Source organism: Pholcus phalangioides, unplaced genomic scaffold, assembly GCF_987345545.1.
Source record: "Pholcus phalangioides strain wild (caught in Gottingen) unplaced genomic scaffold, Ppha-v1.0 ptg000007l_1, whole genome shotgun sequence".
Lineage (NCBI taxonomy): Eukaryota > Metazoa > Arthropoda > Arachnida > Araneae > Pholcidae > Pholcus > Pholcus phalangioides.
In genome coordinates this window covers 58591277-58616333 of record NW_028301600.1, presented here as the reverse complement: position 1 = coordinate 58616333, position 25057 = coordinate 58591277, and the positions used below count along the sequence as shown (strand labels likewise).

At 35.6% G+C, this 25057-nt stretch overlaps 1 protein-coding gene across 2 annotated transcripts in view; it reads left to right on the top strand.

Moving 5' to 3' along the window:
• The window catches only part of LOC149085548 (SH2 domain-containing protein 5-like), a 139114-nt gene that overhangs the window by 61927 nt on the left and 52130 nt on the right, over nucleotides 1-25057 (top strand). For both annotated transcript variants that reach the window (XM_089233620.1, XM_089233621.1), the window contains exon 5: nucleotides 23315-23542. In XM_089233620.1, coding sequence (XP_089089746.1) covers nucleotides 23315-23542 — 228 coding nt within the window. The remainder of the gene's footprint in view (nucleotides 1-23314; nucleotides 23543-25057) is intronic.

Here is a 25057-nt window from a genome sequence, read left to right as displayed (position 1 = left end):
GGATTATCTTTCAGGGAAATCGGTAGTCGTGTTGGACGAAACCAAACAACTGTAATGCGGACATGTGATCGTTGGATGCAGGAGGGTACGACGGACCGACGTGTTCGATCGCATCCACCTCAGTGCACCACTTCACGTGATGACAGGCGTATTGTGCGTATGGCAGTGACGGATCGCTCAGCCACATCACGAACCATAGCACAGCACATTCAGTCTGTACCGCATCATCCAGTGTCTGCGCGTACCATTCGACGCCGTTTACAGCAGAGTGGTCTGTCCGCAAGACGTCCATTGCTTCGTCTACCCTTGACGCAGAACCACAGACGTCTCCGCCGCCAATGGTGCGATGAAAGAAGGATGTGGACGGCACAATGGAATGAAATTGTCTTTACTGACGAGTCACGCTTCTGTCTGCAACACCACGATGGTCGGATTCGAGTCTGGAGACACCGTGGAGAGAGGATGCTGAACAGCTGCGTTATGCACCGCCACACTGGTCCTGCACCGGGTATTATGGTATGCATGGGGTGGTATTAGATATCACTCTCGCACTCCTATAGTACGCATTGCCGGTACTTTAAAAAGCCAGCGCTACATCTCCGAGGTGTTGGAGCCAGTTGTCCTTCCTTACCTTCAGGGCTTGCCCACAGCCATATTTCAACAGGATAATGCGCGACCACACGTGGCACGCATTGTCCAAAGGTTCTTCGTCAATCGCCAGATTGAATTGCTTCCCTGGCCAGCTCGCTCTCCGGATCTTTCGCCGATAGAAAACATGTGGTCCATGGTTGCTCAACGATTGACCCAGATTACATCCCCAGCTGCCACACCAGATCAACTTTGGCAACGCGTGGAAGCTGCTTGGTCTGCTGTACCCCAAGAACACATCCAAAGTTTCTTTGAATCAATGCCGAGGCGTGTGGCAGCGGTGATCTCCAACAATGGCGGCTACTCTGGCTACTGATTTTGGCAGGAACCACACTTCACAGAAGTCTATAAATTTAATCATTTGATGCTTGGTCAACATGTTATCTACAAAATAAATATTGTTGCGATATCTCTTGTCTTTCTTGGTGTTGCAATTTGGGTGGCCAGCAGTGTATATATATATATATATAAATGAAAGCATCATCCAAAAAACTTTTAACAGAAAATTATGAAACTAATTAATGTTTCCCTGTGTAATAACTTTGACGTGTATAACATGCATAACAGAATTCTAATTCGAATTAAAAAAACATGTTGAACGAAAATGCTGCTTCACAAACTTTATGCAAATTCGTAAAATTTACTTTTTGAAGTGGGATTGCTCATGGGCAGTACTTATAGATCACTCATAAAAGATTTTTCAGTAGACTCAATGGAAAAACGTTTGTAGCATGAGTAGCCTTTGCATTCAATGGAACGGCCGATATGACTTCGTAAAGGTAAGATAGAATTTCAGAGACTATCAGGATGTACATAAAAACCATCTGACAACTTTTGCGGAAAGCTTAGCGGGGAATGATTATGTATTGAACAATCATCAAATTGGAATGGGATGGCTAGTACTGTACTCAATTCTGACTTTTAGCCAATGGAAAACCTGAGGGAAATTTCAGCGAGAAATGTACAAGCAAATAGGCGGCAGTTTTCAAGTGTGAAAAGTCAAATCGGACGAAATTGGCTTGAAATCGATTCAAGAATACAGTATCTACGAAAGTGAATTGACGTATATGTCTGAGATATAATTTTAAAAGTTATCTGTAGAAACGGGTCAAAACTATATACAGGGTATCCTGTAAGTGCTAGCACTGCCTTTATCTCATCAACCATCCGTCGTAGAGGTATGATTCCAGTTTGAAAAATTCTCAATAGGTGTTCAAAACTTACCCTGCACCAGTTTTGAGAGTGAAAATACAGTGTGTAACAAAATAAAAAATCTAAATTTTTATACGGTCCTGATACCAACCAAAAAAAAAAAAAAATTCTGTGCTTTTAAGTGCAATATTTTGACAGAGATATTCGCATTCGAAAAACGAAGGAAATTTGGGAAGGAACAGCGTTAAATTCGGAGAAACCGTTTTACCCGCATTTATCGCTGTTCTTTCCCAAATTTCCAGACAGAAAAACATTTGAATATCAAAAACAGTGCTGTAATTTGTAAAAAAATAAGTCTGCGAAAAAAAGTGAAATTCATGTGTGTCGTGTTTGTAAAAGTTTAGACACTGAAACATTTTCGCTATTGGTCGTCGGAATATGCAAATTTGCCACAAATGACGTTACTACTGTTTAGTATTTATGTTCTTCACACACACGATAGCATCAGTTATTTGCAATGCCACGAGCAACAGCGCGAGTTCTGAAGAAATAAGGTCATGTTCACACTCATATACAATGTTCTGTGACAATCGCGGAACAAATCGGATGAAGAAATCTATGAAAAAGTCGCAAGTCTGAGTAGCAGAACACGTCCACACTCATATACAACACGTGTTCTGCGACAAAAGTGTTCTGCGCGACATTTTATATGCGTGTGGACGTATCCTAAGGCTAATACGGAAGTTGAAATCGGTTATAGAAATAATCGACAGTATTTTTCTTTGTAAAAGATCTTAGAGCTTCTATTCAGAATTGTTAGTAAAATTTTAAGTCACGGGTAATGCAATAATTAATTGCTTCGATGGAAACCTACATTAACGAACTTAACAAAAATGAACATTCGACCAGCTTTTCAAATAATATTTATTTTGCTGAAAATTTGACTGTCTAATTTGATTTGATTGTATGCTATTTTTTTATTTTGTCATTATGTCTAATTTTATTATTTTGAAAACATAAAGTATATGTTCACCCCAATAAGTAAAACTAATTTTTAATGATGCAATTAGTATTTCTCAGATACTACTACTTAATCGTACATGGCCGTCCCACACATTCTTCTACGGAATTTCTAACGAACTGATACATGCCGGAATCTATGTGTCGTGAACCTATTTTTTCACTACGTGGAAATTGTTTCTGTGTAATGCTTGTTATGTATAGTGCTGCCATCTGCTATCAATTTTTCTATGAGTGAAGTGTGATGATTGAATAATTGTACCGTTGCAGGACTGTTGCTCTCTGTGGCGAGATACTTTTTAACGGGGAGATCGGCTCAGATACTGCTTGATCTCAACCAGTGTCTAAACTTTTGCGGCGCATTGTACAACATTTAGATTCAGGCCTGGGAAGTTTTAAATCGAATGGAATATCTCAATTTAATAGCGAATAAGAAAAAAAAATTAAAAATTTTTTGCAGAAAAATATGACGAGTTGGGAGTTTTGACAAAATTTTGTATGAACCTGAAGGAAATAAGGGTGGATGAAAAGAGTCTCAAACAGAAAATTGAATCAGCCTCTTGTAGGGGATAATCGACTTGTTTCCAGTAATTAAAAAACTTACAATAATTGGTGAACACTCAGGTAGAAAAAAATTCTATACAATTTAATTTTCGCTCGTTGAACTTTTTTTTCACCTGATCTCACTGTCGCATTTATTTTTTCTAAATGCATGTTGTAGCTTTTTTTATCCTGATGTACTAGCTGTTTCTTTAATCTATGCTGTTGTTTTCTTCTTTTGCTGTGAAAAATGAAGTATCGTTCATCTCAGGCTTCGCTAAGAACTTTTGTTTCCTGATTTGTTGAATCAATTTCTCAAATTTTATATTCTGAAGAAGTTTCCTTGAGTGGAATTCTTTTCATTTTTTGTAAAATTAATTTTTATTTCTCTGTCATTTACATATTTCTTTTTCACCATATCCGTAAACATGAGAAAAAACTATGAGATGAAAACAGTTGGTGTATTTTATTCACGATTTCTTTCTTTTAGTTACACTCCCAACGTCTAATTGGCATTAAAATTTTTTTGAAAGTCAATTTAATTATGGTGTGCTTTCAAATTTTTTCCCTTGTCTGGATTTCTTTCTCTTACACCGAACTGTAACCTTGTGAATGTCTAATATAATTTAAATCCTATTTAGTAAGGACAAAATGTATCCGAACAAGATGAAATGCATTTTTAACGTCGAAATTCGATGAGAAAATTAGTGCAGAAAGACCTTAGCTTATTGGGCAACTAATATTAGTGCTACGTAATTTTTTTTTACTTTTCATGTAAAGTTAATTGACGACAGCCATAAGTTAGTGATAGTTTTCAATACATGTGAGAAAAAGTTTATATAATTCAAATTATTCTATCAGCTTGGCCAAACATTAACCCTTAAAGCTTTGCATATGTGCAAAGGGTTCTTTAAACGTTCATTACTGCAGCCAGTTTGAAGATAAAAATTCAGAATTTCCTTTGCAAGTCAGATCATATTCTTTCTATTTTATTATTTGAATTTGCTGTTAGATGTCCCAATTAATGGCAACAACTCTTTGTTTGTTGCAGAGCATATGTGGCTGATTTCGCTAATTTGTTAAAATGTTTTGTGTTTGTATTTCTTTTTTTTTTACCTTGAAATTCGCAATCCGAATTTTTTTTTCTTACTTTAGTTTGAATTACAAAGAATGTAGTTATATATATTTGGAAAGTGATATTACTTTATAATATATTTATTTTATGTAGTATTTTTGGGGCTTTGCACTTCTTCAATAAGGCCCTTTATAAGTAGTACAATTTGAAATAGATTTTTAAATTATTTTTCCTGCGTCATTATGTAAGTATGAAAAACTTACCAGCTCGAAAAAAAAAAATTGAGCATTTAAGGGTTAAATATCTGTTTCCCTAACGTTTTCTGACGAGATCTGTCTATCCCAAACCGGCTTTAAAGTTACGAAAAAAAAGCCGTTAGGTGAAGTCACGCCGTTTGCAAACTTATTCAAGTTCATGTTACGTATGAGTCAGTGAATTATGTTTAGATTTTTTCATTAGGATACTGTATTTATCGACAGATATTCGATTAAAACGTTTGAACATTTTCACAAATGCAGTTTTGCTCAACTCATGTAGTTTTAACTGAGTATAAATTTATTTTATTTTTACTTTCCCAAAAAGGCGGAATAAACTAATGCTTCTGGCGATGGTGCTGATCAGTAAGATTTTCTCAAGGGAGAGGGGGGTTCGTTTTTTGCTGTGAAAAGTACTATAATCTCCTCTCAAGTGGGAGGGGGCAGTGGTGGTGAAGGAATAATACAAGTACAGTTTTTTGTTCATATAGCCGCTGTGACAGATGAGTTACTGGAACAGGAAAGTTCCATCTCATGATGCGATATCTTCTGCTTCTGCAACAGGTGGAGGTTGATCTCGTTTCCTTCTTTACTGGTATATTACACTTGCGAGAGATCTATCGATTTCACCAAGGTATGTTTAACGTCTGCTTCTCCCTTGGGACTTAACGTTGAAAAACACTAGAGTATCTCTCCGAATCCTCTGTTACTTTTTCTGAAGTTACATAGCTTTTGTCTTTGATTGTCATGTTTTTAGTTTTATTCAAGATGAAATTGCGCATAAATTCGAGTATTTTAAATTAATGCTGTTCTATGTTATCCAATGGCCGAACGTACAATTTTCTTCCATGAACTAAATAATGTTTGATATATTTTCTCAATATCTGTTGTAATGTGATGAAAATGGAGGTAGAAAGTAAAATTTAAAAAACTGATCGAGGTGTCTAGTGATAATGCGAGGGGAAAAATAATTACGTGAACTTACGTGAAATATTAAACTTTAGGACCGCTAATTAGAGAAAGGGAAGATCCGAAATAAACGTCTCACTCGGAAAGATCAGCGTAAAATGAATTCTTTATAGGTCACAAATACATTTTCATTTCGTCCATTATACATTCGAAGTAGTCTTTTTGGTTAAATGTGTCATTTTCGTAGAGAATTCATGTTTCAAGAGAATACAAGGGGTTAGAGAGCGTCTTGTTCATTGCCTATTCGAGTCGCGATGTCAGCAGTAGTTCAGGATGACAGAACAATGTGCTTTCGTGCGTACTAACGAGGAGTACCGTTAATTCCTTGTATTATCAAGGTAACATGTTGATGATCAGTTCGACAGTTTTTCTGTTTGACTGAGCATCTCTAGTACGTTGGCCAATAAACAACTACCGTTCTAATAAATATACCGTTATTTAAACATCAGATATTGTATTGTTTCTTCAATAGTGCTTTGAACCAAATTTTGGAGTTAAAAGAAGAGTTTTGAGGTTTTTTAAATCGTGTGATATTTTTCAAAAAGTTGCGATTTGAGTAGATGAGGTATTCGCGAAAAAAAAAACGGAAAGAATATTTCCACAATAATGAAATTTAAGTACATCTTTCGGTCATGTTTACAACTGTGAGTGAAATTACAAGAAATAGTTTTTGATATTTTAATATTTTTGTGAATTCCAGTAAGAAATTAGTGGGACAGAAATATAAGACATTTTCATTTCCATCATTTTACAATAGTGTAGCGCTGCGTTACTTTATGCAAATAATTTTTTTACGTCACTAGATAACAAACTAATAAAAATATTCCCTCTTCGCAAGTACCTCTCATCAGTACAAAAAATGCCACTGGGTACAGTGCTGCAGAAAAGTGAAATTCATGAAATTTTGCTATTGCGTGGCACCGGTGTTTCTAAAACGTATATAGCAAATAAAATTGAATGCTCTCGATGTGCCGTCACAAATTTTTTAAACCGTGGAATATGTGATTTTGTAGAAAAACGATCTGGGCGCACCCCATGCTTGTCTGCCCCATCAAAGCTCAATGTTTGTGCTCTAGCATTAAGGAGCCAAATGTCATCCAGAATTCTAGAGAGGAATCTGGAATTTCTAGAGTTTTAAGTTCTACAAGTAACATAAAATTCATGAAAATCAAGAAAAAACCTCCATTAACTTTGAAACACAAACAGGATCATTTGACTCTCGCAAAACGTACCATACCTTGGACTCACCAGTGGTATTCTGCTCTGTTCTCCGATGAAAAAAAAAAACAATCTTGATGGTCCAGATGGTTTTCATTCATATTGGCATGTTTTGAGGTCTTCAACGCCGCAATTAAGAAGCCGTCAAATGGGTGGTGGTTCAGTGATGGTTTGAGGAGCATTTTCTGCCCAAGGAAAGACTGATGTAGTTTTTCTACCCTCGAGGATGAATTCAAAAAGCTAAGTAGAACTTTTGCAGGAGCAACTTGGTATATATAAAGAGGTTCATTATGGCGAATACTGCATATTCCAACAAGATAATGCGCCAAATTCATGTGTCAGGTCACACAAAGCAGTGGTTTAAGCAAGAAAACATCAATGTTCTCTCATGACCGGCTCGTTCCCTTGACCCCATGGAAAACTTGTGGAGCATCCTTTGCAGATCAGTATACGCAGGTAGAAGGCAATTTTCTTCCATCAAACATATAAAACCGCCACATCACAGGCTTGGAATGATGTCTCTTATGACACTCATTGATTTAGTTGAATCCATGCCAAATCGCATTTTTGCTTTGATTAGCAACAGTGGTGGTTGTACAAAATATTGATTTTGGTAAATTTATGTGATTTGTTTGAATTTTATTTTACTTTTCCCTCAAGAATCAGTAGGTGTCTTATAATTTTGTCCATACTACATTTTCTGTTTTTCCACAAAATAACGTGAAAATATTTTTTTAAATTTCCAATATTTGGTATAAAGTTATTTTTTGCCGTCATAAAACAGCTTGAAATTTTTGATATTTTTTACTTTTCTCCTTGTGATTTCACTAAAATTTAAGAGTGTCTTATAATTATGTCTCGTACTTTATATCAGAGGTCTTCAACCTTTTTCTCTTCGTGAGCGCTGCATGTATCCATCATCGAAAAAAGAGCACCCTTGCGGCAAGTTTGACATACAAGTTTGAAATCATTCTGATTTCGATCCTTGAATGCACACAATTCATACAAGGTGTTTAATTGAGACGTTGTATGATACAAATACAACGCCACAACAGGCAAATTGCCCAACGAGGTGGCTGACTTAAGAACATCATGGATCCCCGAGCCATTTTTTGGAGGCCCTACCTACTACACCACACATGCACTCCCCCCCCCCCGCGGAACCCCCCAACGAATCAGTACATGCGGGAATGTGCGTGTACGTGTAGTGAAACCTGACGTGAAGTTTTTGTTTCTCTGTAATGCTTGTTATGTGTAGTGCTGCCATCTGCCACTAGTTTTTCTAACTATGAGTGAAGTGTTATGATTGAATGATTTATCGTTGTAGGACTGTTGCTCTCTGTGGCGAGACTTTTTAACGGGGAGATTGGCTCGCATTTGCGCCTTGAAGTTGGGAACCACAGAAAACCAACTTCAGCCGACCACCACTGTGGGGTTCGAACCCGGATCCTCGCATCGCGAGTCCGTCACTATATGATCTGGTTGTGTGATCAAGTGCTCGCTAGCACGAAATCGGACACGAGTATCGAGCGTTCTGGGTGCAACAGGGAACACCATGATGTTCGCGAGCAACAGATTGATATGCCTGTCATATGTAGTGCTCTTGATTTTACTTATTATATGCTATGAAAGAACGTTCGTTTTCATTGGAGCTAAAACTCGCGAACCATTTGTTTTAGTATGTCGTTGATGAATTTTTGAGGTAAAAAAACATATTTTCTTAAGGTATTTTTAAACTATTCCATTCGTGAAGTTTGAAAACATTCTAAATGGTTTAACTTGAAGCAAGGCACTTAAATCGCTGGGGTGGGGGGGGGGGTAATAAAAATTATGGCTTTGTTAGTTTTTGATAACATAGTGTGTGATCTGAGATTTTTCGATCTAATGTTATGTTTTTGCTTGTTGACTGCAAGGCGGTTTCCAATTCATTCACATTATTCCTAGTTCCGAAGCGAAGGCGTTCGTGATTTATGTAAGAAGAGGTTAAGGGTATTACGGAAGCTAAAGTAGAAAGAGGAGTAACACTTCCGTCATGCATTCTTTCGTAAAGCCGATTATTTCAGTCTTGCAGGTGCATCACCGAGAAAATCAAGAATGGAAGAAGGCGACAAAAAAAAAGGGGTAGGTGTGGAATTCGATTCAAGGCAAGCACCGAAAGAAGGTTCAGCAGAGTTCCAGTGAAAATATTTTTTTATACCGATGCTTTTCATTTTTTAACTTTTGTTCTTTTTTATGTGGGGGGACAAACTAAATATCTAACTTGCTCGATTCGGATATTACAAATCCGAGAATACTTATTTTTAATACTTTTTGGTTTCTCATCTAATACCTCATAATCAATGAAAGTTGATTATACACTAGATAAATTTACATATATTTTGGGTGCGATTTTTTGTCCTTGTTATTAAGTCGTCCCAAAAGTTCTGGATATTTTTAATTCGCACATGTTTCAGCTCCTGTAGGGCTTTTTCACTAATGAAATAAATATTTTGTAGTGGCAACGTGAGGAAGTTGAACGTCTATTGAGTTTTCTAGTGTGGCTTTTATTGTAATCAGCGAATTTTAATTTCTTTATTGGGTGTTAATATGAATAACCAGAAGTTGCATTTTAGAAATTTAATGATGTCGGTGTTTAATTTTTTTTGACGCGAAGGTGATGATGTTCACTTGTATAAATATTTGAGATTTATGGAGACTGCTCTACACCAGTGGTGCGCAAACTGTGGGTCGCGAGAGATTCTTCAAAATAAAAACTTCCAAATAAGTAATTAATTTTTATTTAAAAATATGTCAAAACTAAAGAATGCCTTTATTCGGCTGAGTTAATTACCATGTATCATACAATTAAATTTTATCAAATTCTACTTGCACAATAATCAATACATCGGCTACGTCATGCCAGAATCACGAATGTGCAATGCCCTTGTAAAAAAAGAACGTGGGAAATGACGTTTGAATGTGTGTGTTTACTCTATCCCATGTTACTCTATGGAAGTTATTTTCCTAAAATGTTTTGTGACGTGCGTTTCAATAGGGATACACATTCACGTTTCAGGCACAAGTTAATTAGCAAAACAAGGTATCCAAACAGCTGATAAAAAAAGAGGAAATTGTATATTCGCGCTTCTTTCGCGCGCAGGACGATATCAAGTTAGCACTTTTACAGGGTGACTCAGAGAGAATGACCCGATTTCACAAAATTGTATATTTCTTAAAAATTAAAAACACAGAACATAGAATGATAAGTAATATGTAAATATACGGAGGGTGGGGGACGTCTCTGTTTTATGGACAATTTTTTTTAATGGTCGATTTCAAGTGTAGAATCATTTTGAAATCTGATGATTCTTAATCACCCTGCATATGAAAATCAAGGACCATACACCTCGCTACACTTCCATCTTGCATAAGGGACACTAAGTACATCAAAAAACAAAGTATGTAAATATTTATATGACATATTAAATTTTTTTTAATCTTTGGAAGTCAATATCGCTTGATTAAAATCGAAACAAGCGTTTCGAAAAAGACTTTCGGGACAACACGTTTACTGGCAAAAAATCGGTATGTCCCGGAAATGGTCAGCCTATGTGCGATCGCCGAGGAATTTTTCAGTCAAAAGGGGATCGCTGTTCAAAAACTTGGCGCACCACTACTCTACACGAATCAAAAGTTCGGCGATTTTGAAATCAGCCAAACTCTAAAGATTCAAAGTTTTGAAAGTGTGCGAAGAAAAAAATATTAAATAGAGGAATAATGTTAAACTTCTTTTCTTCGTTCAGAAACTTACGAAAAAATGTTTCGAGCTTAGGTCGGGATGACATAATATTTATAACTTATATAGCACTTATATTATTGGAAATTAATAGTCATATCTTTTGTTTTGTTATACATTGCTGTAGTAAGTTGAAATAAAATTTTAGCAGAATATCTTTAAAATTTTAAATTTGTTACTCTACTGGAGGTAAAAACTTATAATTATTATGTCTAAACATATTATTCTCGTAATACCAGGAACAAAATCTTCTACGAGCAGCAGGTTCATAGTATAACGAAGCATTTTTTGTTTAAATATACGTACGCTTTTGTACGAGTTGTAGTTTGTTTTTGTCGTATCTTCGTCCTGCTGTTTATTGCCCTGTGATTTTTGTAAGTCTCCCTCAAAAAGCCTTCAGATTAATATTTCAGTGCGTTGCTTCCCAAGAATTAAGCAAGCTTTCTTGAGAATGAACTTTTTCCCCTCTCTTTGGAGTCGATCTGAAAGTTATAAACCAGTTATTGTTCGCTCTTTCTTTCGGAAAGTATTTTTCGTTTTACCCATACGCGAGACATTCCTTCAGGATGCAGAACACTCGCTCTTTTTTCTTTTCACGTTGCTGAAATGTTAAGCTGTTTTTTGTGGATAAGGGTTACAATGACTTACTCTATTTTAGAGATTCTTAAAATAAAATAGTTAATTTAGAGTTTTTACTTATGCCATTACGGTTTTTTTGCTAGTTAAAATTTTCCCTTATTTACCTGATTTGGCAAATATATTTGATAAATTTACATACTAAAGTAAAAATCATCAAAAACAATTAAAATTTGTTGCCTGTATATTGTCTTTTGCAGTTAATTATGAGATTAGCCTATCCGGATATGAATTATTTCTTCAAGGTACTTGCGGAGATATTGTACTGAGGTTGATGCTCCTTTCTTAATGTAGATATTTCATTGTTTTACACGACAGTGTGTGCAGGCAGAGCACGTAAAGCCAATGTTGGGGGAAGTGATTTGTTTTCCCATCACTCTGGCTATCCCTCTGAGGTTATACTGCAGAAAGTGTCCGGAACAAATGGTTGATTTTGTCTGATGAGAAACATACTCGGTGGCTTTATGAAATCAGAGAATAAAGGAATAGACAGCTGTTTTTTGGAATAAAATACTCATCACACGTACCGTTCAACTTGATGTGATTTTGTGGTAAGATGGGAAAGACCTGTATAGATCAGAGTTTACGTAGGCAGCGAAGTGAATTCCCAACAATTAAGTTTGCTTACATTACGTAGAACTCATATACGTCATTCATATTGCAAGTGGTTGTATATAGTTATTGAAATTATTTCATTATACATTATTTCTGCCAATATCAATCGCATTCTCATGTATAGGCCTCGGCCAACATTATTGTACAAATAAATAAATTAATAAATGAATTTTTTAAGACAAAAGCTACGCATGCTCTGGTTGGTACACAAGGCTTGAGCTATGAAGAGAGACTTCATTTCTTGCATATGTTTACATTGGAAACACGGAGGTGTCGGGGGAACATGATCAAAGTTTTTTAAATTGTCAACGGGATAGATAAGATGGACCATGAATTATTAATACGCCGTCAATCGACTGCTTCGACAAGAGGACAACTCAAGGTTGTGGTATCTGAGGGAATTTTTCTCTAATAGGGTTGTTAATAAATGGTATAGCTTACCCCCGGGGTAAGCTTACGGGGAAAAAATTATACCAGTGCCATAGGAGCAATATAAAACAAAAAAAACAGTGATATTAAACACTAAACTGTATACATTTTGTGTCACACGTCTTACAAATAACACAAAGAATCGACTATACCTAGTTTGATAAGTTCAAAATGGCCATTAAATTAGGCCTACAGTTTAGGAAAAGAAGTCAAAATTTTTTTTTTGCTTTACAGCTGAGACTCGTTTTTTTGCCGCTAAATCTTGCAAATGTTTTAAAGACAGCAATTAAACAGCATCAAATTCTTCTTGTTGTTCTAACCCCTTCATAGCCGTCTCAAGGCAGTGAATTCGGACTAAAAACACTTTCGGTTTACCGATGTTTCGGTTGATAGGTATTCGGATAATCGATGTTCTACTGTATTTGTATATACGGGGTGATTATAAAAAAACTATCCCGACATATGGGCCCCTAACTATCATACCATTCACAGAAACTGAATGAAATTTTGACATAAGGTATTTTGAGGTATGCGCTCAAGAATGATATGGAAAACAACAGTGTCACTATAACAGTTACGGTTACAGTGGAAAAATTTCGAAAATATAATGGCAACACCAAGTTTTTTGTATTGGAATGCGATCTCCATACTGAAAAACACTAAATAGCGTTGGAATGGCACCTGTAGCACGAAAATCCCCGGAGCTAGGCAAGGAAAAAGTAAAAAGGACTTTGCCGTGCACCAGAGCATTAATGTTCGTTTCATTCGTCACACCGTTTCTTCGGCTGAGATCCCAGCCTGATTAGTCCTCCACAAGGTCATGTGGAAAATTTGTGAAACACAATAAAATGCTTTATTTTATGCTGCTTCTCTGTCCTTATTGGTTGTCCTCACTTTTAGCCTATCCACCGCCGGTGATTTTCATGCTACAGTTGCCGTTCGAACGCTATTTAGGGTTTTTCACAAAAAACTTGGTGTTGCCATTTGATATTTTCGAAATTTTCTCACTGTAACCGTAACTGTTATAGTGACACTGTTGTTTTCCATATCATTCTTGAGCGCATATCTCAAAATACCTTATGCCAAAATTTCATTCAGTTTCTGTGAATGGTATGATAGTTAGGGGCCCATATGTCGGGATAGTTTTTTTATAATCACCCTGTATATCGATAAATATCCTCAAAATTTTTTTAACAAAAATAAAATGAAAGTTTGAAGAAATTGCAAGCTATATCATACAGTTATCTTAAATCATAAATTGAGCATCATAGCTTTAACACTTATGATACCATTTGCATATTCATCAACAAAATTGTTTTAAATTCTCTCATGTTTGTACGAATGTGATGCTTTCCTTCGTTCTTCAATCTTGTATCTTTACTAAGAAGCAAAGAAGGTACCAGGAATAGGTAAAAATGTGAAATTTAAATCGAATGAATTCGGGTGAAAAAAAAATCAATCGTCAAAAGAAGGGATCAGTTTGCTGTAAAATCGTTTTTGAAGTAAAGTTAAAAATCTTTTAAACATCTAAATTTTACGGAAAGCGCATTTTTATTGTCTTCTCCAAGAGATGTGTACTGGAATCGAAGAGGGTTCGAAGAAAGATCAAGTTTCAAAACTTGAAATCTGTTTTGTGTATGTGTTAGGTTGCATCACTTCCAGTTTGAATTTCATAAGATTATTCAATTTATATTAACTACTAGAAATTTCATAGGGCTTCCATTCCTGAAAGAGAGAAATTCTCTTTCAAGCTGGAATTCAAGCCTTTCACCTCATTTTTTTGGAAGCTTCAGATTGAATAACATACACTGCTCAAAACTATTAGAGAATATATTGCTTTTTTAAAATATATAATGTGAAATTGAGAAAGGGTTCTAGCGGCTTAAATATGAACTGCTGGCTTACTAAGGAAATAGAGAATGAAAAGTTGGAAAATAAGAGAATTCATAGTACTAAGTTATAATCAGAGCCGGACTCCCATTTGAAAAGTCTCTCCGCAGAGAGGAGAGCAGGCAGACCTACAACACGACATTGACATAACATGAAAATTCAAGCATTTCCATCTTTACTTCAGAAAATGGAAGACAGATGGCAGCATGAACACGAAGCATGTGCAACTCGACAACATAAATACGTTAGGGCTACACATACACTCAGAACACACATTCCGGCATTTGCCGATTCCTTAGAAATTCCATAGAGGAATGTGTACGAGGTGCATGTACGGTTAAGTAGTAGTAGTGCTAAGTTATTAATAATTATTTATTTAAATTAGGCATTATTAAGTATGAAGTCAGCTTAATGTCTCTCTTTCCGGCACACTTTTGATTAATTAACTCTTAATCTCCAGATGCTCGCACAACTATGAAGGATTATTATTTATTTTACGTCGTTGGATAAGAGTTGCCTGTTTTGGCCGCTGTATTTTTATTTTTTCTACAATTCACATGAGTCTCCTATTATTCTCGTGTACTTCAAAGCGTAAATCGTGAGCATGCATTTCTTCGCCAGTCAATAGAATATATCAGAAGTCCTAACCTCTCAACTACGAGAGACGGATATACATCTCGCCACGTCCACACGCGTTAACCCATATAAAATTGCTTAGGCCTTGAGCTATCGGTATTTCGCATGTATTACGCTCAGCTGCTTGACCGAAAGACACATCACTGAGCATAGACTTCTGTTGTTGAGAGAATTTTTTTAAATATGTTGGTGTATGTGCAGGCACATTGTTTTTAATTGTATTTAACAATATGTTATGGCTAATTACAAAAAATTATTGTGCAAGAAATTCTAAATCAAAAAGGTTTTCTGTGTGTAAACAAAGAGAATTTATGTTGGAAAATCTTGGGGGCCTTTCCGAACCGATTTTTCTATAATATTTTTCCGGAAATCCATTAAAAGACATTGACCCACCTAGAGGAATGAACTGCACTGTCATATTTTTTTAGGATTTGGTTGTCCCGGCAGCTAAAGCACACACATTTAGCTTGGGGTATTCATCTCACGTACACATGTAGCGTACATAACTCGCAGCAGGGATCTGACTCGTTACTTTCGATTTGTGTTATTAATCGCTGTATTTCTACTGCTTTTGCACTCTGTCGCGACTTACTGTTGTTTGTTGTTTGTGGGGTTTATAAATTTTTTCAGCTCTTGCTGTGATATGCCATCATTACAGTTATATTTTTTTATCTGTGACGACACGTAAGTTGTATTAGGGATCCTGAAAATCTGTGTTCTTATTTCTACCCCTTTTACATGTCTGATTATAAGATTTGAAAAGCTTATAAAGTGATGAAGATAATGATATACTTGCCTGTAGCATTCATCGTGGAAAACGAGTGCTGTTGACCTTGACTCGGCACATCGTGTTTGTTGCAAAGTGTTCTACGATGTGTGTGCAAAGTGTACTCTTTCAAGGTATTAATTAAAGAAGCTTAGAGCTCTTTGATTGGTCACCAAAGTGATAAATGTTTGAAGTTCCAACAATTTTGAGAAGAAAATGGATGAATTCTTATAAATTTCAGACGTGTGAGATGACTTCAGGAAACTTTATTTCCAATCATTGTTATTTTGTATTCTTCAACATTGTGAAGTGAGCGTCGGAACTAATATATTCTTATTCTTTAAAAAGCTGTTGATGAGCTCTTGATTTACAGTATTCTCTTATGTTATGATTTTAACGTCAAAATCTACTTTTTCTTTTAGTTTTCATTTAGTTTTATTTTTCTTTCAAAAAAAATGATGTTGGATTCTATTCACGTATGTATCGGAAAGTCATTTTTGTGATAACACAAAACGGAAAATGGAAATGAAATTTTCTCAACAGGTTATATTCAATGTTATTTAAATTCATATTTGAATATAATTTGGTAGAGTTTCCCGGTGACATTGCATAGGTATGCAAAACTGAAATAGGCTTGTCAAAATGTATAATCATAATGATAAGACACCGTAAAACATAGGTACAGGAAGTTGGTAAACAGTTTAGAAAAAATAGAAGGGTTATATAGTAGTACCCATCAAGACGAAAAATATTTACAATGGAACCTGTAGTCGCAATCCACTCAGTGTCGTAGAACGTGAAGTAAATTATCAACGTGGAAGTTTCAACAGTGAAAAAAAAGAGACACAATGAAATCATAAGTTTCACAATCGCTTGCAGATGAGCGAAAGAATCAAAGGAGCTGCTCAAAGTGATGTCCAAGGGTGTTGTTGCTCAATTCACATCGGCGAATAAAAGACAGGCGTACCCTCTCGTAGACTCCTGGTGTCATATTGATCTTGTCCGTGGCTAAGGGAGATTGGAACAATCCGAATATCCAGTGGCTGTAGTTCGCAGCAATAAGGATTCTTGCGACAAGATCTTCCACAGTCTACAGGTGTCTCGTACGCCTATCTTTTTTATGTCCCACAAGAATTCAGCTTCTCCGGCAGAGCAGAAATGAAGTCAGAAGTAAGGACTTAGCGTTGTTTAGCGTTTCAACGCTAAACAACGTTTTCTCATGACGATTTTTAAAAAATGTTATAAGTGGGATCGACTGTATATACATTTGTTTATAAATCTATAAAAAAAGCGTGTGTTTAACATGTCACCGCGGAACAGTATTTTGTATGCATTTTCAGTATGTGCACAAGAATGTTCAGGTGAAGAGACTGTGGGCTTGCCTTTCTGTACACTAAATTGCATAAAAAGTAATAAAGTGGTTGCCGGTGGTGCAACAGTTCTCCCCAGCTAGACGCTGTGGTTTGACATGGGACCCCATGCCTCTTTGTTCAACTCATTTACAGTGGGAACATTTTTCTGAGCCTCAATCTCGGTGTGAAAGCGAGTAGAAAATCATGGCGAATTGTCGGGAAATCGAATGCCAACAAATCCTTGAAACTCTCAATAATATATCCGAAGACGTCTCTGATGTACAGGAAGATACAGAAGAACAAAATGCAGAAAACAACGAAGATGAATGCATTATACTAAATCAAAGCGACTCTTCTTCGGACGATTATTCCTATGAAACTAACTGTGATGACCAAGGTAAGATGTTTGGATATTTATTGCACTGAATTCACCAAAGATATTTTGGTTGAGAAAACTTGCTCTCTTTTTTGATTATGCCCTTCACTTGATGCATTTTTAGATCATTATTCTTTTTTTTTTAAATTCTTACGTGCTATTCCATTTTGCATAGTTTCATGGGTCTTAGTTTTAGCGGCAGGGGTTCAAGAACAACCTTCCCGGATTGGAAAAAAAATACGATTTTCAAAATTTATATGAAAACTGTTAATAATAAATGTGAAAATTGTGTTTTGTCACGTAGAGTTTTTTCCTTTGGGTGGCTGAGCATTTCTTCTCTCTCTCTTTTTCTTTCCTTTCCACCCAATTTTGAAGTAACATTTTTTTCTTTAGATGATACTTTGAATGCTGTCAATGAAAACAGCCACTTAGCAGCATGCACTATTTGGAAAGGAAGACGAGGTCAATCTCGTGGACGTCGAGGTCGTATATGACATGTCTATGTCCCCGATGATTCTTAACACTTTCAACCTGACAATCAGTTTTGGGGAAGGATGGTCAAACTGAGTGGACTGTTGAAGATGTTTTTGCTCCTTTCACTGGTCAGCGTCAAAAACAGAACGCTTTAAAGTATTCATCAGGTCCATCTTATTATGCTAAAAGAGAAATACAAGATGACGGCTGTGTTAGCGCTTAGAGACACTTCTTAAATGAGCACATGTTAAAACATATCCATGACTGCACAGAGTGTGAGGCTAAAAGAGTACTGGAAATGGATGATTAGAGCCTTTCTCTTGAGGAACTAGATGCTTTTATCGCTCTCATGTACCTCAGAATCTTTGAGCAAAATCTACTTCTCTACTTCTGTTGGTGATCTGTGGTCTAAAACGGGGAGGGGGGGGGGAAGGGAAGACACACCAATTTTCACTGAGACCATGGGTAGAAATAGATTCAGTGAAATTATGAAATGTCAGGGGTTTGATGTAAAATCTACTAGAGCAAACCGATTACAGTCGGATAAATTTTCTTTAGTTTCAGAAACATGAAATGAGAGTTCATGAACAACCAAGTCATACTGCATTTCAGGTCTTAACCTGACGGTAGATGAACAGCTTTTTCCCACAAAGACAAGATGTAGTTTCCTTCAATATATATGGCTAATAAACCAAACACATTTGGAATGAAGTTCTGGATGATTGTTGATGCTGATTCTAAATATGTGTGCAACGGTTTTCCATATCTTGGAAAAGATGAATTATATACGTCCCGATGATGTACCTCTTCCAGAACTCGGTGTAATAAAGATTGCACAACCATACCTGAAGAAAGGAAGGGATATAACGCACACCGATAGTTTTTCACTTCTGTGAAGCTTGTGGAAAAATTGAAAATGACTGATACTAGTCGCGTGGGAACAATGAACAAACAGAGAAGTTGGCAAAACGCACAGTGCTACGTGAGCAAATGTAAAAATAAAACATAGATGTTGTGCAGAAAGTGTAAAAATCCAGTTTGTGGGAAACATTGTGAAGCAAAGATTCAATGTTCAGACTGCTAAGTGATATATGATTGCTATACGCTTTTTATTTCTCTGCGAAGTCCCAATATCTATTTGTTTTCGTAATGCCATTATTCGTATTATTATATAAATTAAATATACATTTTAAATATTATATATTTATATTCAGATTACATATTATATCAGTGTTTCAAAACCTTTTTGATATCGCGGACCCCTGGTAGTGAAGGCCAATGCACAGCGGTCCCGTTAGCGTCAGAAAGTCAATTTAGACGCCCAATCCCTATAAAATAGAATATCTATTGTGTTTTTTTTTTTTAATTTGCATATAGAATTTTTTAATTTTCATATTAAAAAAATTTGGACTTAATCGTAGACTCCGCAAATTAATTGAATAAATGCAATTTCATAGCACAAAATGTTATATCATGCAATGCTAGTAAATGAAAATGATCCCGCAAACCCCTTGAAAAGTACTCGTGGACTCCGGAGGGTCCATGGACCACAGGTTGGGAAACGCCGTATTATACCGGGATTTTTTTTTCCTTAATTTGATTTTTTTTTAAAATTTGATGGATTTTTAAGGAGACTTAATGCCTTTAACATCGTGAAACACTGTGCTCTAATAGAAATATCTCATTAAAAATAGTATTTAACCATAGATTTATTTAAAAATTTTTACACATGCCTTTAATTGGATGTGCTACCTACGCTAGTAAAAAGTGTTACGTATCTTGGATACTTGCTTTTTTTTTGAAAATTTACAAAAAAATTAACTATCCCAGATATGTAAAACTTTTCACCAGTTTAGGACAGTACATACGATCGAGAACATGTGTAAAAAATTTGAAATAAATCGATGGTTAAATACTATTTTTAATGATATTTCTGTTAGAGCATAGTGTGTGTGTTTCACCATGTTAAAGGTATTAAGTCCCCTTAACCGAGATTGTTCTTTTGTTTGCTAATTAAAATTGTAAAAAATATATTGATCGTTTGCTTCAAAATCAAAGATTTTGATTTATCTTGCTGGGGAGGGGGGGGGGGGCGTGGTAGCCCAGGTCGATAAGATACTAGCCCAAAGTACCAAAGGGTGTTCAGAGGTGTCGCGAGTTCGATACCCGGTTCGTCCTTGTCAGAAAACTTTCCTGACGCATGGGTACAACAGAAACGGCGACTTGACCGCAGTAAGAATTGCTAACGCAAGGAGTCCCCCATCGATGAGTTAGCGCACCAACCTCTCGATGAGTATAAAAAACAAGCCTGCCGTTCGGAATTGGCGATAAATTGTAGGTCCCGGTCTAATTAGCCCTCGTGTGCAGAAAATGACCGTGGTGCGACAAAAATGATCAAATGATCTTGCTGGGGGGGGGGGGGGTGAGAAATTCACCCGCTGAAAACTTACGACTCGAAATTTGAAATCAATGAATAATACGTAAAGGTTGGGGCCCAAAGGCACCCCGTGTTCCCAAAACTTCCATACGACAATATTTCAAGATAGGTAACCCTTGTTATTATGATATTCGTTTTAATCCAAAATAAATCGACATTTACAGCTTTGTGATGTATTTTTGCAATAGCGGTCAAAAATACAGGTGGTAGTTCTAGGTGGTCTGGAAATTCTTCTAAGAAGCAAGGAGTTTTTTCGTTGACCGTCAGGAGAGACAGGAAAACAACTTTCTTATCGGAAGTTGGAGGATAAGGAGACCGTATAAAAATTTAAAATTTTTATTTTATGACACTATATTTTCATTCTCGAAACTGGTACAAGGTGAGCACGTTTTGAGCATTTTTTAAATTAGAACCATGCCTTTACTAGGAACGGTCGATGAGATAAAGGCCGAATTATAGGGCTTGAAGGACACCCTGTATATTCGAACCCACAAAATTTGTATGAATTTCCGGTGATTAATAAATCCGTAGCAGCAAATTACGTGGGATGTAGGTTAATTTGAGGGATTCGCTGAGTTTTCGACTGTATTTAGAATCTACGAGAAGACATTGTATCATGTTGAATGGTCTTCATCGCACTTAAAATCCACTAAATTGCAATACTCGAGTCATCTCACACACGTAGGATAGAAAATCCTTTATTCTTCAACTGAACAGCTACTTACACATGAATATTGAGATACACAAATCAAATGCTTATGTCTATAGTGAATGTATGATTTGTTTCGTTTTCGTCCTACTGCATATATTAAATGTATAAAAAATACAACTCCTCCTCAATACCTACTCCTTCATATTAAATGTAAAAAATTATAGAGTTTTGAAACTTTCACCCATACCCCTTACTTTACACTAGAAAAAGCTTTCAAGAAATATTTCTTGTGTCATGAATTCTTCACAGTGACCTGTTCTATTATGCAGATTGAATGCACTCATTTGTGCTTCCCTCCGTAATTCAACAGTGAGATTAAAAATAATAATAATAAATTTTCTCTGATCGCTTCAACCCTGCAGTGAATTAATCATAAACTGATTGATCTGGTTATTATTTTCGCAGTTGAATCTTGTAGAACCATGCGATCGTGAGTTCCCAAGAAAAATATCCAATACTGCGTTCTTAAAGCATGATTGTTAGTCATCTATACGGTATACCAGTGAGAAAGACTTCCGAAGGCTAAAAGATTATATATACAATGTTGAAATTGATTTAGTTGCGTGGAATGAACTTGGGGTTTTCCTTGTTAATAATTTTATCCTTCAATTCAATCAAGAGAATTTATTCCGCTCCATCGAAAAGAATCTCGCTGAAGAGTTTGTCGCAAGGTTTTCGTGTCATTAATTCTTTCGAAAGCAGTACTGTACTACCGATCTTCAGGAATCTTTTCTCGAGGCCGATGTTTATTCGTTGGCTGATTATTTTAGAGGTAATACTTTTATGAAAAGAATTTTAGCACTTTCTTCTCATATGCTTGCTTTCGCACTTAAGTGACATCAAATACGAGCTGGGAAATGAGATGTTTCTTTCAAGTCGATGATGGACACATTAACATCACATTATTGGTTGCTGTTGAGGGAGTATAAGCATTAACGTGAAATTGTGATTAGTGAACGAAAAATGGATAAGATTAATTAAAATTTTACTACTTCTCTATTTTATTATGTCGCTGCTCATATATATATATATATATATATTACATCGTCAGTGTATCAAAAGTTAATTTACTATTACCATATTTATATTTACCTAAAATGTTGAAATACTAATCTAGGTATGGAAAAAAACATGTACTCGGAAAAGGTATAACTGAGAATCACACCCCTATTTCCTTTTTTAAGTGTCAGAAAACTCTAAAAGTAGTTTAAGCAAGACTAATTTTTCTATTACCTGATAGATTTTGAAATTTTCGCGTAATTCTTTGCAGACTAGTCCAAGATCTCACTTTTATTTATTTTTAAATTTTTTTTATCTTGTGAGGTTTGATTTTTTTTTTTTTTGCGCGAATACGTAATGATGCTTTTTTTGCATTTTGATTCTCGTAGTTACAAAGTAAACACTATTTCGCTCAGCTTACTGTTCTTAATATCTACGTCAAGAATTATACCCATTTACCGTCATCGTCGTGCAACATTTTTTTCTCGTATTTTATGGAACAAATCTTAAGGTAAGCTGGTACATTTTAAAAAAAATGTGAAGGCACATTTCTTAGATTTTGTTGTTATAGGATACCATAAAATTGAAAAAAATATATACATACATAAATCCTAAGTTGCGATTTTTGTTTTTTTTTGCTTGAATTCGTTTTGAAAAATAAAGAGATACTGTGGATTCCGTTTAGAACGTTGCCACATAGAACGTTTTCCCGCTTGGTTCGACTTATTTTCATGGTCCCAACTCTTACTAACACTCATTGAGATTTCCCGTTTAAAACGATTTTAAGACAGTTTTTTCGAAAAATGTTATAAGCGGAATCAACTATATGTATACATATATCTGTGACTTGAACAATTTAAGTAAGTTGAGTGCTATCTATTACCAAAAGAAAAAAAGCGCTATCTTAGAATTTAGAATTTCTCGAATTGCAAAGCAAACGAAATTTTCATTACCAAAATTCGATTTACTGTCAGGAGGAAATCTTTTTAATGTCTTTAATAAACCCTTTTTTTTCCTTGTGCCGAGTTTCATGAGTTTTCTTTAAACACACACCAAATTTTCCTTAAAATTATTTTTCTGCATTTCGGCAAAGCTTTTCAAGCGTGATCAAAACGAATAGTGCCCTCATCACGTAGAGGGAGCAACAGGTGCTTCCTTCGAAGGAAGTTTGATTTTCGTAGTCACCCAGTTTTCTCCTGGTAGTTCAAGTGATAAGTTGATGTCTTTATCACGCAGTTTTTAGCACTTCTTTCTCATCGGTAATGTTGGTACGTTGTTTTAAAGTTATAAAATTTATTTTCATTTTCCTGAATTTAATTCACATTTACAATGTTTTGTTAGGCAGAAGAATTGAGCCGCGTGGTAGGCGCAGCTTTTCGTATGGCTTACGCTCAGCAACTTGCCCATCCGTTGGCTACGGCTCCACCATCTCCGGCTCATTCTGAGACTCAACATCGACGGATAAAGACCACGGTTCTCCATCCGCCACTGGGATCTCCGGCGCATCGTCACACGTGCCGTACAAGAGATGCTACTTCACCGTCTCGTCCTGCTTTGCGGTCTTGTTGGGTCAGTATTTAAAACATTTTTCGAATTAATTTCACGGAATTTAACGTATATGCTCCAACTTAAATTAAATTTCATTTGAGTATTACATTTTTTAGAAAAAGTAAATTGTTGTTTATTCCCTGCGAAATATATTTTTTTTAGACTTATATTGCGTTGTTTTTATTTATTTATTCAATTAGAAAATTCTCAAATTTTAATAGTTGATGGTATGCAGTGAAAATAATAGGCGCATTGGATAAATATTTTTATAAAATAAATTATATTAATAAAAAATTATATGTGACACGCAATTAAAATCACGTACATGAAGAAAATGTCCGAATTAATGGAGTTTGTAAGAAGAAAGTGAAAGTTTATTTCACTAATTTTTACTCCGGGTAAATGGTCATGAAGAATTTTCAGCATAACACTGCATTATGAATATTTGTGAAAGATTAGAAATGACTTATCTTTCACAAATATTAATAATGCAGTGTTATGTTGAAAATTCTTCATGACCATTTACCCCAAGATGAAAGGGTAATTCTTTTTACGATATGTTGATCTATACTCACATGATCATCGCATGAATAGCTCAATAGATGTGTCCAAATCTTGCATTGGGAATGGTTATCTTTCTTCAGCTGTACTAGAGACTTGTCCCTGTCCAATTAAAAACTATAAAAGTAGTAAAAATGAAAAACCCGTGGGAAACGGTAAATATTGAATTTTGTTAAATGTTTGATTAGAATTTTGATTAATGTATTTTTGTTTAATTATATATGATGTACAATTTTGCTGCAGTATTCTGTATTTCGAATTAGAGATTTATTTTATTTATTGTCAGTTTTAATCATGATAACTAATGGTTCTCTACGAAACAAAAATTTGTTTTATTCATCATTGACGTATTTCGAAATTCAGAATTCTGACGGTTCTCTTCAATATTTTGAAGTAGGGGAAATTCATTTTCATTATACTGCTCACTAAAAACTTGAGTATTTCCCGTTCAAAATCCATGTTAATCCTTCAGGTGGTTTTTAAAATTTCACTAATCCGTATTATAACTCCCACAGTGTGAACCACTAAACATTCTGAAAAATGCTACGCCTTTCTTCAAGAAGAATATTTTTTTCCTATTTTGTGCGTATGATCGTGCTTCCCCCCCCCCTCTTCCTAACTCCGAGAATAATGTATAAAAAAACCGAGGAAGAGGAATACTCTGAATTTTTCTATAATTTATACTGCGTGCATATTCCTATACTATCTCAAAGGAAAGGAAGAAAACACCGTTTTCTCTCCTTCTGTTATCAAACTTGACAGAAAACTGACTCCGCCCACTGGCAGTTAATCTGACAGGTTTGGTGGGATGAAAAATGTATCATTAGGAGAATAAAACCTATGTAAAACGATGTCTGGGCTCGGCTTTGTCTAAATAAGAGGGTTTTAAGGAAGCAAGATATCTCGGAATTGCTGAAACAAAAGGTATCAATTTAGGCTCGTGATTGCCACTGTAAGGGTTGATGACTATTAAAA